We start from the raw sequence: 12,989 nt of genomic DNA, 5'->3' as shown, positions 1-12,989 counted from the left end.
TATTCATGGAAATCATACAAAATATGTTGTCTCTCTAAAACGTGTGTCCTTTTTTGTCACAACCATAACCCATGTCTATTTTAGTCTTTTAAAATAGAAAACTTGTAAATAAACAGATTTTTCTTATGTCTGGACGTTGTCATCAGGGGGTAATATGTAAAATGGTTCGGTTTACTGGAGATAAATACGCTTTCCGAGAATTTATATTTCAAGTTTCTCATGGAAATGCCGCATCTATATCGCAGAAATTGCCCAACTTAAATTTTAACAAAGATTATTAAATAGTAATCAGGCATTTACTTTACATCCGCTAATGCTTTTGCTAATGTTGAAAAATACAACCTTATTGTGAAGTGTTTGCACTCAATAATTTCAGTGTGTTAATCATCTATGTTGTCAGCTGGAGCCCCACAGACCCTGGAGTCCCCCGGTGGCCCCGTCTGGTCCAGGTCAAGGGGCAACTGAGATGGATCAAGGCAGTGCCAAGAGGCCCAAAGATGACAGCCTCATGCCATTGGTCATTCCCGTCTCTGTACCAGTGAGGCAGACCTCATCTCCGGACTACGAGCCGGCCTCTCTCTCAGCCAGCTGGCCACTGCGGCATTTGGGCTCTCACGACATGATCTCCGATTACAAGACGTCTGTGATTGTTACACGACGGCGCTCACTACGTAACTCCTTGTCTGAAAGCTCTGGCCAGGTTAGTACATGACTGATCTAATATCAGATTAACATTTTGTTGCATTCTGCCTTCTGATCTGACCCCTTTCCCTCTCTTTAATCCCTGTATTAAAATCCCCCAATAATCCTGATATTTCTGAACCAGTCCATTTTCTGCACCCCAATCCATCCAAGCGCCCTATTTTCCCATTTGATTTATGAGAAATGATTAGACACTCATCAGGATCCTCCAGACTGCATATGGTTTGTTTTAGAGGGGTTTGTCTAGTAACCAGCCTGCCAATGTCTAATCTCTTCAACAGAATGGTGGAACTGAGAGTGGAAATGATGCCGATGGCAAATCCGCCAAAGCCAAGCGACGACCTCGTCCAGAACCGCTCTTCATTCCTCCACCTAAACTCGGCACTTTCATCGCCCCACCGTTTTATTCCAGCATCACGCCATACCAGAGCCATCTACGTTCACCTGTCCGCATGGTCGACAACCCTCTCAACATGCCTCCTTATACTCCACCGCCCATCCTCAGCCCCGTTCGAGAGGGCTCGGGTCTTTACTTCTCCACCTTCCTGTCAGCCGCGGCCGCCTCCGCAGCAGCAAATAGTCAGGGGCTGCCTCCACCTGCCACGCCTAAATCTGCCACCCGCAGCCTCCTGCGCTCCAGTGAGTTTCTTTCCCTGTTTGTACAGTAGGACAGAAAAATAAAAGCAACAATTTACAGTTCGTGTGCTCAATGTTTAGAACTTAAAAATTGTCATCATTTATTTACCCTGATGTCTTTCAAAACCTGACTTTCTTCAGTGGAACACACGAGAAGAAAAATGTTGCAATGGAAGTCAATGGTGGTCAATGCAATATATTTTGTGTTCCACAGAAGAAAGTCATACAGTTTTGGAATGACACGAGGGGCAAATTTATTGGGTGAACTGTTCCTTCAATGATTTACTTGATGGCTATTATTAAAACCCAGTGAGATGTTTACACAGGCAGCTGGCTTCGTAGGGAGCGTCCTTACTGTCATAGTAGTGATTTATTTGGAATGCTCTATATAGGCAGCAGCTCTTTTGAAGTATTATGTCAGTCTGTCGTTAGCATACATTGCTATGCTAATGCTTTTATACACTTATGACAACTTATCATTTGACGCAAGTCAAAACAAACATTCTTACTATAGTTAAACGATGGTAAGCATACATTATCAATGGTTTTACTACAGTAAAGAGTTTAATTATTGTTTTAATTTCAAAACATTTTGGATGGCAATACACCAAACAAAGGTTATACTTTTATTGTAATACAACCATTGTTAATATTTGTACGGTAATTGCCCCTAAAACATATAGCGCAGATATATTGAATAAAAAAAGCAATTTTATTTCTATAAATTTTTAATTTTTAGTTTTTAATTTAGATTTAGGTATAGTTAGTCAAAATTTCTCTTTACTCTGTCTGATAAATTATTAGTTTTTCTTTAGTTTTGCATTATTTATTTGTGTTTTGTCTTTTCTGCAAATTGTTGCTGTCCTTCCAAAACCTTAGATCTCTAAATTCATTGTTTTTCAGAATTTGGAAAAAACTGACAACACAATATTTAATCCTTTAAGAAGTACAAAGTTGATTTTCTCAACTTTGTATTGCTTAGATATTTGCAGGGGTGACTAATGGTAATGGCGGCAACAATATGAAGATATGGAGAAACAAGGTCTCAAAAGGAAAGCAGCATAATTATACTTATGCCTTTTGGATTAATAAAAAAATGAGGTATCTCAGAAGTTCTTTACGGAACAGATTTTTTTCCACAACTACTGAATGAAAATGCTTCGTTCACTAGGTTTTAGAATGAAGCTTTAGTATATACAGACAAAGCAAGATGGTATTTAATGAGACAAACTGGTTATGCCTATGTCTAATGTCTTTTGTTTGTAAATGTGCAGATAGCAGTGATATAACACCTCCTGTGCTCTCTTCTATGACTGAAGCTACACCTGTCAGCATTGAGCCGTAAGTACTCACGTTATTATTAAAAGAAAATTCTGTCATCATTTACACAAAGGTTTGCTCCAAATCTGTATGACGGTCTTGTATTTTCAGAACACAGAATAAGATCATTTCATGAATATCCAGTTGGGTGAATGCAACACAAAAGCAGTAAATTATGACTCATTTTAACACTTAATAAAGCACTCAAGAGTGTCATCAAGAAAGTATGCACGGTTCGTTGTTCATGTAACACAGATCAGTTTAGGGGAAAACAACTCGATATTTCAGCAATTTCACATTATAAATGTTCTGACCGCCACTATGGCACCTCATGATGTCACTTGGGCTGTCATGGTGGCCAGAACAATTTTACAATGACAAGACTGTAAATGGGGAGAGAATTTCTATTGTTCGGATGAACCATGCAATGAAAAACTACAAACTATAGTTTACAACAGCACAATGTATGTTTATAGCTCAATGCATTTAGTGCATTTAAAGGGATAGTTTACTCAGGCTCTTGTTGTTTCAAACCTGTATGCATTTCTTTGTTCTGTTGAACACAAAATATATTTCGAATAATGAAACCAAACCGTTCTGGCGCACAATTGACAACCATAGTAGTTTATAATCCTAATATGGAAGGAAATGGTGCCCCAGAACTGTTTGATTTACAAAATATTATTTTAAATATCTTTTGTGTTCAGTGGATTATTAAAGAGTGTAAAGAGTAAAAGACAGAAGTTTTATTTTTTAAGGTGAACTATCCCTTTAAATGAAGCATTAGTGTGATATGTTATTGTTAGTGTATTAATGGGGGAACAATGTCTGAAATGGTTTCTTAAATCTTACATGAGAGTGGGTGGGGGATAGTGGCTGAGCAGAGAGAATTATGGGATATCGTCTCTGACTGGCACCAGCCGGTTTATGTAATGCTCAGTGTTCAGTTAAGATTCTTTCTCTTCTACATACAAAGACTCTCGCTCTCAATGAATGGCAACAGGTCCCTTCGTTTTTGGATTTGGCCGGTGCAAGACGAAAGCACATTCTGGAACAAAATAGTGAAGCAAAATCTGTCTTGTCTTATCCCCAGATCTTGGCAGTCAGATATTGGAACATTTGGCTTTGGAAAAACACAGGGTGTTAATTTTATGCACAATACCCTCGGTCAAGCAATTTCTTTTTATTTTTCAGAAACAAACTGACGCTAGAGATCAGTCTGAAACGACTTTGGTTTTCCTTCAGTCTTAAGTGACTGATTGTAATTGTCTTCTACATCTTTAAACTAGCCTTTGGTTAAGATTATATACAGTAGTGTGCAAAGGTTTAAACTGGACAACTGAATTTTCAAGTGTAAATTTCACAAATGTTGTAAATAAGACATTATTTATAAGACATACATTTGTGATATTGAGCATTAACTACTCTGTACAGAAGATCACATTTCATCACTTCCACTGAAGTGCACAAGATGTTCTTTGGAACATTGTTACTTGGGTTCATGCCATCTAGTGTGCATACTGTAACTAAAGCAAAAGGGGGACATCCCAGCTACTAAAAATAGTTCATCCGAACCTTTTTTCACGGATATTGATGGATATATTTGGAATGAATGAAAACCTTAATATTTTCTCTCTCTCTCTCTCTCCAGCCGTATAAACATTGGATCGCGGTACCAGGCGGAGGTTCCAGACCTCAGGGACTATTCAGCAGTGCAGCACGACCTAGACAAAGCTGAACTGTTGTGGGCTCCACTGCCTGACCTGGAGTCCAGCACTCAGCAACAGCAGAGAGGTTTACACCTTATACAGTCCTACAACAACACTTCTGCTGTTAAATTGAACAAACGCAAAATGTTTAGTGGTTTGAATAGGAAGTGGAGAGTCTGCATGACCGTGTCTTTAGGAATCCTTAACACTCCTCCTTTGTTTCTGCAGTGGACGAGCTCATGCACCTGGCATGCTCAAGTGCGTTGTGTGGAGGTGGGACAAATCAGGAACTGGCCATGCATTGCCTGTATGAATGCAAAGGTGACATCATGGTGAGTGTGCTGCTGCATTGTGTACTTCTCGACCCAGTTTACACCTTGCTTAAAGCACTCTTTGGAAAACATTTGAATAACAATTTGTGTTTAAACAGGGAAATATCTGTTAGGAAGTGCATTGGCTAAGGTGAAGAGAAGAGAAGTGAATGCGTTGCCATGTACTTTTTGAAATTAAAAGTGCATACATGTATACATTAAGCAGGTGCTTTTATCTTAATAGATATTAATGTGCATTCCCGGAAATTCAAACCCATGAGCTGAGCTACAGGATGTATTCTAGGTGGAATGTGGAATTGCACATTGCAAAGCCTGACAAGGTGCAGCATGTACGAGAGCAGCGCATGCAAACGCACTTGCGTCATTTCGGAAAAATGCACATGTAAATGACGCGCATTGTTTCCTTCGACAGCATCGAGTCCTTTCACACGCAAACATGCATCTTTATGAGGACGCAACCGGTGCATATGTTTTGATCTGATCCACTTCAATGTTCGCTCAGCTGCGCCATACGCTGCAACAACACAACAGCCAGTCACTTACTGCTGAGCTGTCACACTGCTGCCATGGCAAAGGCCTGTCAATCACAGGCTTGGTCCACAATGACACGCTAAAAATGACTGGATCGAGTGCCTTGTGTTTCTGAGAGGAACTGTTTATTACATTTGATGTGCTGCTTGTGTTTGCTGTATCTGAACAATAGCTACTGCTGAAATTGAAACTGCGAGTTGTGTGCGAGCTTCTTTTGAGGTTACTGCCGTTGACTGCAGATACAAAACTGCAACAGGTTGGACTGCATTGCTGTTAATAGTTTATCTTGTTGTAGATCGTTTTTGCATCTTGAGTAATGTTGCTAGACTGCTGGTACTTGTGGTTTTGTGCTTTATCTCTTTATAATCATCTGGCTAATATGAAGTTGGCATTATTTGTAAATCTGTGTCTAGAGTTTGTCATTTATACTGGGCCCAAAAAGTATTTGTGAAAGTCTTTATAAGTCACTTGTCACGAATGGCATTAGATGGCATAGATATTAAAGCAATTGGTATTAGCAAGCACGTTGTTCTAGACTTAAAATTCAAGTTTCTGAGCCACAAAGGTCTTAGGCCAAAGATTCTCTCAATTTTAACAAATGTTTTTCTTGTTGTAAAGCCCCTAACTCACTGAAGAACTGCTTGTGGATATACGTTTATTTGACTTTTTTTCATTATCACAGTGTTTTTCTATTATTTCTATAATATATTTCTAAAATGTCTAGATATTTTATCTGATACATCTCTGGTACATTATTTGTGGCTTAATAGGCTAAATACACTACAGTGAGTGTATAAAAACACATTTGAGCATTAGTGTTCATTCAGGCGATGCAGGTTCTTACTTGCACCTTCTCTGCATCCTTTTCTGTCCACAGTCACTAAAAATGAAGTGGCAGAGAAGTTGAAGTTCATTGACCCAGAAAGGTGTCCTGGATTTCTGTAGCCTGAGAAACTGTACCACAGAGAGCGAGAGAGAGAAAGATAGAGAGAAAACGATGGATTTTTATCTCCTGACTTACACAGCAGGCTTTAAACGCGTTGAGCAGACTATTACAAATGTTGTCAAGGAGATGGAGACAGTCTTGCAGAATTGTATTTCTCCTTTTCTCATTTTTCTCTCACTTCATCTGGCTTATGTTACGGTGCCATGAATCCCTCTATCTTTGTCAGGTTAAATTTTTTTGTATAAACTGGTGGGATAACATGCCCTGACTCGTTTCTTACCCTTGTTCCCTTTCCAGCCAAATCACAACAAGGATTATTGTCGTAAACTAAGAATACATCCACTGATTTTAAAACGTGTCATAAAATGGAAAGCTAAATATACAGTGCTTAACAATTTTGAAGGACACCTACCTGTAATATTAAGAGCAACGCAGTATTTTCGGAAATCGTCAAAAACGTAACATTTTAAAGTAATTTTTTAGGCAAACTAAAACAACTTGTTTCTTTTTAATCACATGTTTATACACAAATTCCCTTTTTTCTGTAGATCAACAGGTCAAGCGTGATGTTAGCTATACCAAGGACAAGGCTGCGTTTCTCAGGAAACCAATGCACGGCTCTCTCTAGAAAAAAAGTCTAAATGCATAAAAGTTTACGTGGTGGAATATATAGTATATAGTGTTTCGATGCTTTCTTGCTTTGTAGGGTGTCAGAATCAATGAAAACTCATACTTAACTTATTTGTCTTGTTTTAATACATACGTTATGGGTAGTCAGTTTTAAATAAAAAAAAAACACAAAACTGTTTTGTTTTCTCTTCTTTCAAACCAAAGCTAAATTCACTTTATTTTCTTTTTAGGGGGCTCTCACCTGTCTGTTGTTAAAAAACCCCATCTTTCCCAAATCGCACCTTCTAGTCGACTACCACTACTCTGGTAAGTCCCCATCTGCTGCCAACCACAATTTCTTTCGCTTTTACTGGGGTGACATGAAATAATCCCAACGGTATGTCGGCCTGTGCTCTCGGTACGCTGCACCCCCCCTACGGTGGCATTCCAAAGCTGCTCTTGCCCTCTCGGTTGTAAACAAAAGCAGCTGGAGTACAGCAGAGGGGAGGGGTCGGATGCAGAGAGTGCTGGCTGATGGGTAGAGTCTGGGAGTGTGTGAGGGGGTGGGGCTGTCTGTGGCATGTTGTTAATTCCTGGTTGAAAACAGGGGCATTATTGTTCGTCTGGAAGCGTGTGCCGACTGTCTGCTGTTTCTGTGATATTTGTGCATGTATGCGTTTGTGAAGGGGGGTGGGGGTGGTCTGTGAGCGCATAGGATGCATGTACTGTCCCTTTCTGATTTCTAGAACGGATTGTGTGTCCCACACAGGCTCCGACAGCTGGACGGCCGAAGAAAGACGATTATTCAACAGAGGCATTGCTGCCTATAAAAAGGACTTCTTTATGGTCCAGAAAGTGGTAGGACGTGATTTTGTTACAGTACTACTCATTAAGGGATAGTTTACACAAAAATAATGTCAATATTTACTCGCCCTTATGTTTTCCATACCTGTATACATTGTGTTGTTTCTGCTGAACACCAAGAAGGATATCCGGACGAATGTTTGTTACCAAATTGTTCTGGGGCACAATTGACTTCCATAGTAGGATAAAAACAGAACGGTTTAGTCTATATACGGGAATACGTTTTAGAAGCACAGTTATGTATTACAGGGCTCATGTTTTGTTCAACGTTAAAACCCAAACTGTAGTGTGCAAATGGAAAACTGCTGAAAACTGAAGGTTTGTTTGTGTGAGTTGTGAGCAATATTTGTGTTTCATTCAAAGGTGAGCTCCAAGACAGTGGCTCAGTGTGTGGAGTTTTACTACACGTACAAGAAGCAGGTGAAGATCGGCAGGAACGGAACGCTCTTATATGGAGAGGCGGAGCAACCGGAGACTAAACCTACAGCAGAGGAGGAAGTGGACAATAAAGTTAGTTCCTGTGGCTTCTGTTCTGTGTGTGTGTGTGTGCACCTGTTTGCTTGAATTTGTTTAGACCAACACGTCTTTTTTCCATCAATCTGCAGAGTTCACAGAAATTTGAATCACGGAAAGAAGAGGACGACAGCAGGAAGTGGGAAGGGTCATGTGACGGAAGACAAGAAAACAGCCCGGGCAGGGTGACACAATCTTTACAGGCCTCTGAAAATGTGAGAACAAGTGCATAAAGCACTTCAAGACAGCTATATGCTCGTGTTGTTTGTCATTTTAAAACTTACAACAACCCATATAGTGATTTGAAAAGCAGTTCTTCTGACTTTCTAACAACTGTAAGGTATTTGAAGCGCCCTCTGGTGGTGTTCGTCATTTGGTGTGTGAATTGCACTGTTGCAGTATCTGTTCATAGTACATTTAACGTTGGTTAAATATAGAGCGGTGCTGTGCGAAGTTTGAGTCCATTTTAAAGGAGTTGCTCCATTATTAGTTTGTAGTGCTTACTGACCATGTTTTTCCTGAAAGGCTGCTGCCGTTCTGGTCTTGAGAAATCAGGCGGACAGCACGAGTGATCCATCCACGATGGTCAGGCACGGGCCAGCACCACAACCTAAACCTCGTCCAGACACCACCGCCCGGAAGAGTGGGTCCGGCAACACAGGAAAGGGAACTAACCCGGAGGGGGAATTTCCCTGCAAGAAGTGCGGCAGGTCAGTTAACAACAACAGCATCATTTAAATAACCAAGTAAAAAAATACTTTAAACATGTGAACACGCTTATTATTGATAAACAAAATATAATTTTAAATAATATCATTATTACATATTTAACATATCTTGTTCATGTTTATTATATTATAAATATGAACAATAATAACAAAAGTACTTAAACAATAACATGAATAATAATAATAATGGATACATGTTACAGAATTATGTAACTGCTGTGACACTGGTGTGCATTTACAGTGCACGTGTACTGACATCGATTTTTATGCGGCAGACGTGCAGCTGCTCTTAAGACTAGCAAAGGGGTCTTAAAGAATCAATGAAGCCTAATGGCTCTTGCATAACATCCATCAGAGATCAGTCTAGTAGCAAAGCAACATCTGACTTTGATGGGAGATTTTATCCATGGCAACAGTTGCCGTGTTAAAATCCAAATGTTCTTGGCAACCATGTGCACAGAGATGTTAAAAAACTGTTCTCTGATCATCACCATGCGTGTCACTGTGACATGTAGTGTATATATATATATATATATTGGAACATGTTCAGATGGTAACCTTGGATGTTTTTATATATGATTACCATATTTGAATGCAATGGAATTAACATGTTCAAAAACACTCATATTAGCACTGTAGTACTATGTCTAAACAGCATGGAACGAGTGATCACAGGATAAAGCTCAATGCAGTTTCTGCCTCAAAATGAAAAAGTTGCAGTGCATTTAGCCTAAACTATGTTAAGCCAAAAACAAAACATGTAAACGCTTAAAAATTCACCCCATGAAATTGCTTAATAAACACAGTTTGAGCTGGAGCTGGAAATTACGGGTTTTTCACCCTATAAATGATATCAAAGCTGTATAGTCATGAATATTTTATGGGCATTTTTCTTGAAAACTCTACGTTTTGTCAGCAAATGCGAATTTGATCATCTTTTAAGAGTAAACTAGCATATACGTGCCGCAACGCTAGTAGGCATGTATTAAAATCTGTGAATGTTGGTGTCACATGAATTGATACCCCGCTGCACATGTTTTGTGCTAATCTGACCTCCGTGCTCTCTTCAGGATCTTCTTCAAAGTGAAGAGCCGCAGCGCTCACATGAAGAGTCACGCTGAAGCCGAAAAGAAGCAGGCTGCACTCCTGCAGCGGGAGGCTGAACAGCGGGAGGCTCAACAGCAGGCGGCAGTCGCGTTACTGGCCGCCCAACAGAAAAGAGCGATGGGGAATCAGGACAGAACGAGAAGAGCAAGCAGCGATGATTCCTCAGAGGAAGAGGAGGATGCAGATGACGAAGACTGGCACTAGCTAATGCTCTTTCTTATACAGACTGACTTTTATTTATTTTTATTTTACCAGCCAACAAGACCCATCCCAAAACCGTTTCAGGGACTGGCTCACTCCCTTTGCGTGCGTGCGTGCGTTACATGAGTGTATGAGAGATTTCAAAAGAGAAAAGATGCTTCAGCAGCATTCAGGGGTTCAGAAATAGGGCTATTGGGAGTGTAAGCCATGCCATTTCAGTGTGACTGTGTGAGCGTGAATGTGTGCGTGTGTCTTTATAAATGCACTTTTGGACTCATCCAACAACACACACTGACTGGACACAGCACATGTCTCCGGTGTCTGTGCATAGAATTCATTTATTGTTCTCCGGCGAAAAGACCCTGTATGGATTCAGTGCTGTGGATGTGAAAGGACACAAAACAGAAGCGAGTGGATGACGCTGTGTCTGTGTGGAATTACTTTTGGGCGAGTTTAGGCTTTTCTTTGTTTCGAAATGAAAATGATGGTATATTTCTCTCCCACGTGACTGCCAAATGCTTGCACAACTGTGTACGCCTGGTCTCTCTGATCTCTAGTGCTGTAATGTGGGGCTTTCTGTTCCCAATATTTTAAAGGAATAGTTTACCTAAAAAAAAGTTCTATTTAATCTCCCTCATGATATTATTGCAGTCTTTTCTTTTGTGGCATATAAAATGAGATTAAGCTAAATTTCCTAGCGGCTCTTTCTTTATACAGTGAAAATGGTAACACTTTATAAAAAGGTTGTGTTTTATTAACAAGTAGTTGATGCATTAGCTAACATGACCTAACGATGAAGAATACTTCAACAGCATTTATTCATATCAATTCATGTTCATTTCAGCATGTACTAATACATTAACTAATGTTAAGAGTTACCTTTGATTTTAATAATGCACAATGAACTAACACGAACAACTGTACTGACACTAAAGGGATAGATCACCCAAACATGATAATTCTGTTATCATTTAATCACCCTCAAGTTGTCACACCTGTATATCTTTCTTCAGCAAAACCTGACCCCATTTACTTCTATTGTATGTACACAAAACCAAGTTAATGGGTAGCGTCGGTTTTCTGTTAGCAACATTCTTTAAAACATCTTTTGTATTGAGCAAAAGAAAGACAGACCGGTTAAAAATGACAAAAGTAAATAAAATCTGAATATTCACTTTTCACTTTGATTAATATGCTGAACGACTACATTGCGTATCGTTTGTTCATATTCGCTAATGCATTTACTAATGTTAACAAATAACAACCTTATTGTAAAGCGTTACCATAAAGGATTTTGGTGCTGTACATAAGCCATGAAAATGCAAATGTTTGAAAACAAGTTTTAATCCGTGCATTTACATATTGAACGTTGGCCAGTGTTTTCATCGGTTCTTTAAACCCAGCTATCATATGGCTTCAAAATTGTATGTCAACTGCAAGTCGTATGAACTACTATTGAAGCGTATCGTTGTCCTCTCTTGAGCATTGTGCTCATTGAACATTTCTTTGTGGAAAAGGGAAGTTCTGACACTTGGCTGTTAAACAAAATTCTCGTACATGTGACACAACATGAGGGTTAGTCTTTATTCCGGGCTGAGCTATTCCTTTAATTTGAAACGGTCACCTCGCTGATGCCTTCAATGTTTTCGACAGTTTCTATCTTTGACAATCACTTTTACAATTGTTATATTTTCCTTGTTATACTCCTCAGACTATAGTGACTGTCCCTGATAAAAATCATTTATTGTTATTATAATTGTTACTATTAGCTGTGTACTGTTTTATTGTGTTTATTTGGAGGGGGTGGTGATTCTTTTCTCATTTGACTTGAAGTTTTGGACATTTGCTACCCGTGATAGCTGAGAGCATGTTTATATGAACCTGACTGATGCAAGTGCAATAGCAATAGAGGGGCTTCGAGTTCCTCAGCCACTCCACTTCTTTATTTTACCCTCAGCATCTTTGAACAAAAGTATTATGAAATAATCAACTTTTTAGAACAAATCCTTCCGTATGTATTTATTGGCACAGAGATCTGTCGGCTACTGAGTTGATCTTGGATTTCGGTCTCCGCTGGCCAAACACTTCTTGGCTTTGTCTCCATGGCAACAAAGAGACTTCTCTTAAAGGATAGACACTCAGGGGAGTTCACGGCTAAGAGTAACGGCTCCAATTATTCCCCATCACACTGAAGTGTTCTATGCAGTGTGCGTTTGTTTGCAAGTATGTCTGTTTATTTGCACGGGTGTGCATGCGTGGTTGTGTGTAGGTAATGCAACGATATTCAAAACTGTTTCAAACTTGAAGCCAAGTGAGAAAAAGAAGCTTCCTGGACTATTTAATGTCTTTTTGTTATGCTGAAAAATCTATATATTATTATATATACTTGTTCATATGTGTGTAAAAACCGATCTGCTCTAATATGAAGATGGGGCAATTGTCAAAACGATTTAGCCAAGCTTTGTATTATCGATGTTGTTCGGATATGAATAGGCCTATTCAAATATTTCAATGAGTTTAGGGTATGTTGGGAGCGTTGCAACGTTTCTCTCTTTCATTCAGCCAAGGGAAATTCTTATGTAGACTGTAAAGTACGCAAAAGACTTAACTGTATGCACACTTTCTATGCTATTTTTCATAGGGGCTTGTACACTAATGATGGCTGTGGAAAGAAATCTGAAGTGCTTTTTACTACAGTCTAACTTATTGTGTTTCAATTGTGTTTTTCTCACGTGCTTTAGAATAATAAATATGACAAAACACAATAAAACATGGCAATGTTTGTAACCGT

At 39.3% G+C, this 12,989-nt stretch overlaps 1 protein-coding gene across 2 annotated transcripts in view; it reads left to right on the top strand.

Moving 5' to 3' along the window:
• Positions 1-12,989, top strand: part of mideasb (mitotic deacetylase associated SANT domain protein b) — a 23,684-nt gene extending 10,695 nt beyond the window's left edge. For both annotated transcript variants that reach the window (XM_079458249.1, XM_079458248.1), the window contains exons 3-13: positions 401-700; positions 984-1,341; positions 2,613-2,679; positions 4,310-4,452; positions 4,596-4,699; positions 7,037-7,112; positions 7,555-7,643; positions 8,013-8,159; positions 8,255-8,377; positions 8,688-8,872; positions 9,961-12,989. In XM_079458249.1, coding sequence (XP_079314375.1) covers positions 401-700; positions 984-1,341; positions 2,613-2,679; positions 4,310-4,452; positions 4,596-4,699; positions 7,037-7,112; positions 7,555-7,643; positions 8,013-8,159; positions 8,255-8,377; positions 8,688-8,872; positions 9,961-10,201 — 1,833 coding nt within the window. In that variant the 3' untranslated portion in view covers positions 10,202-12,989. The remainder of the gene's footprint in view (positions 1-400; positions 701-983; positions 1,342-2,612; positions 2,680-4,309; positions 4,453-4,595; positions 4,700-7,036; positions 7,113-7,554; positions 7,644-8,012; positions 8,160-8,254; positions 8,378-8,687; positions 8,873-9,960) is intronic.

This window comes from Barbatula barbatula (assembly GCF_947034865.1).
Source record: "Barbatula barbatula genome assembly, chromosome: 6".
Lineage (NCBI taxonomy): Eukaryota > Metazoa > Chordata > Actinopteri > Cypriniformes > Nemacheilidae > Barbatula > Barbatula barbatula.
Note: the sequence above shows the minus strand (reverse complement) of the source record. Positions and strands in the feature narration are given on the sequence as shown.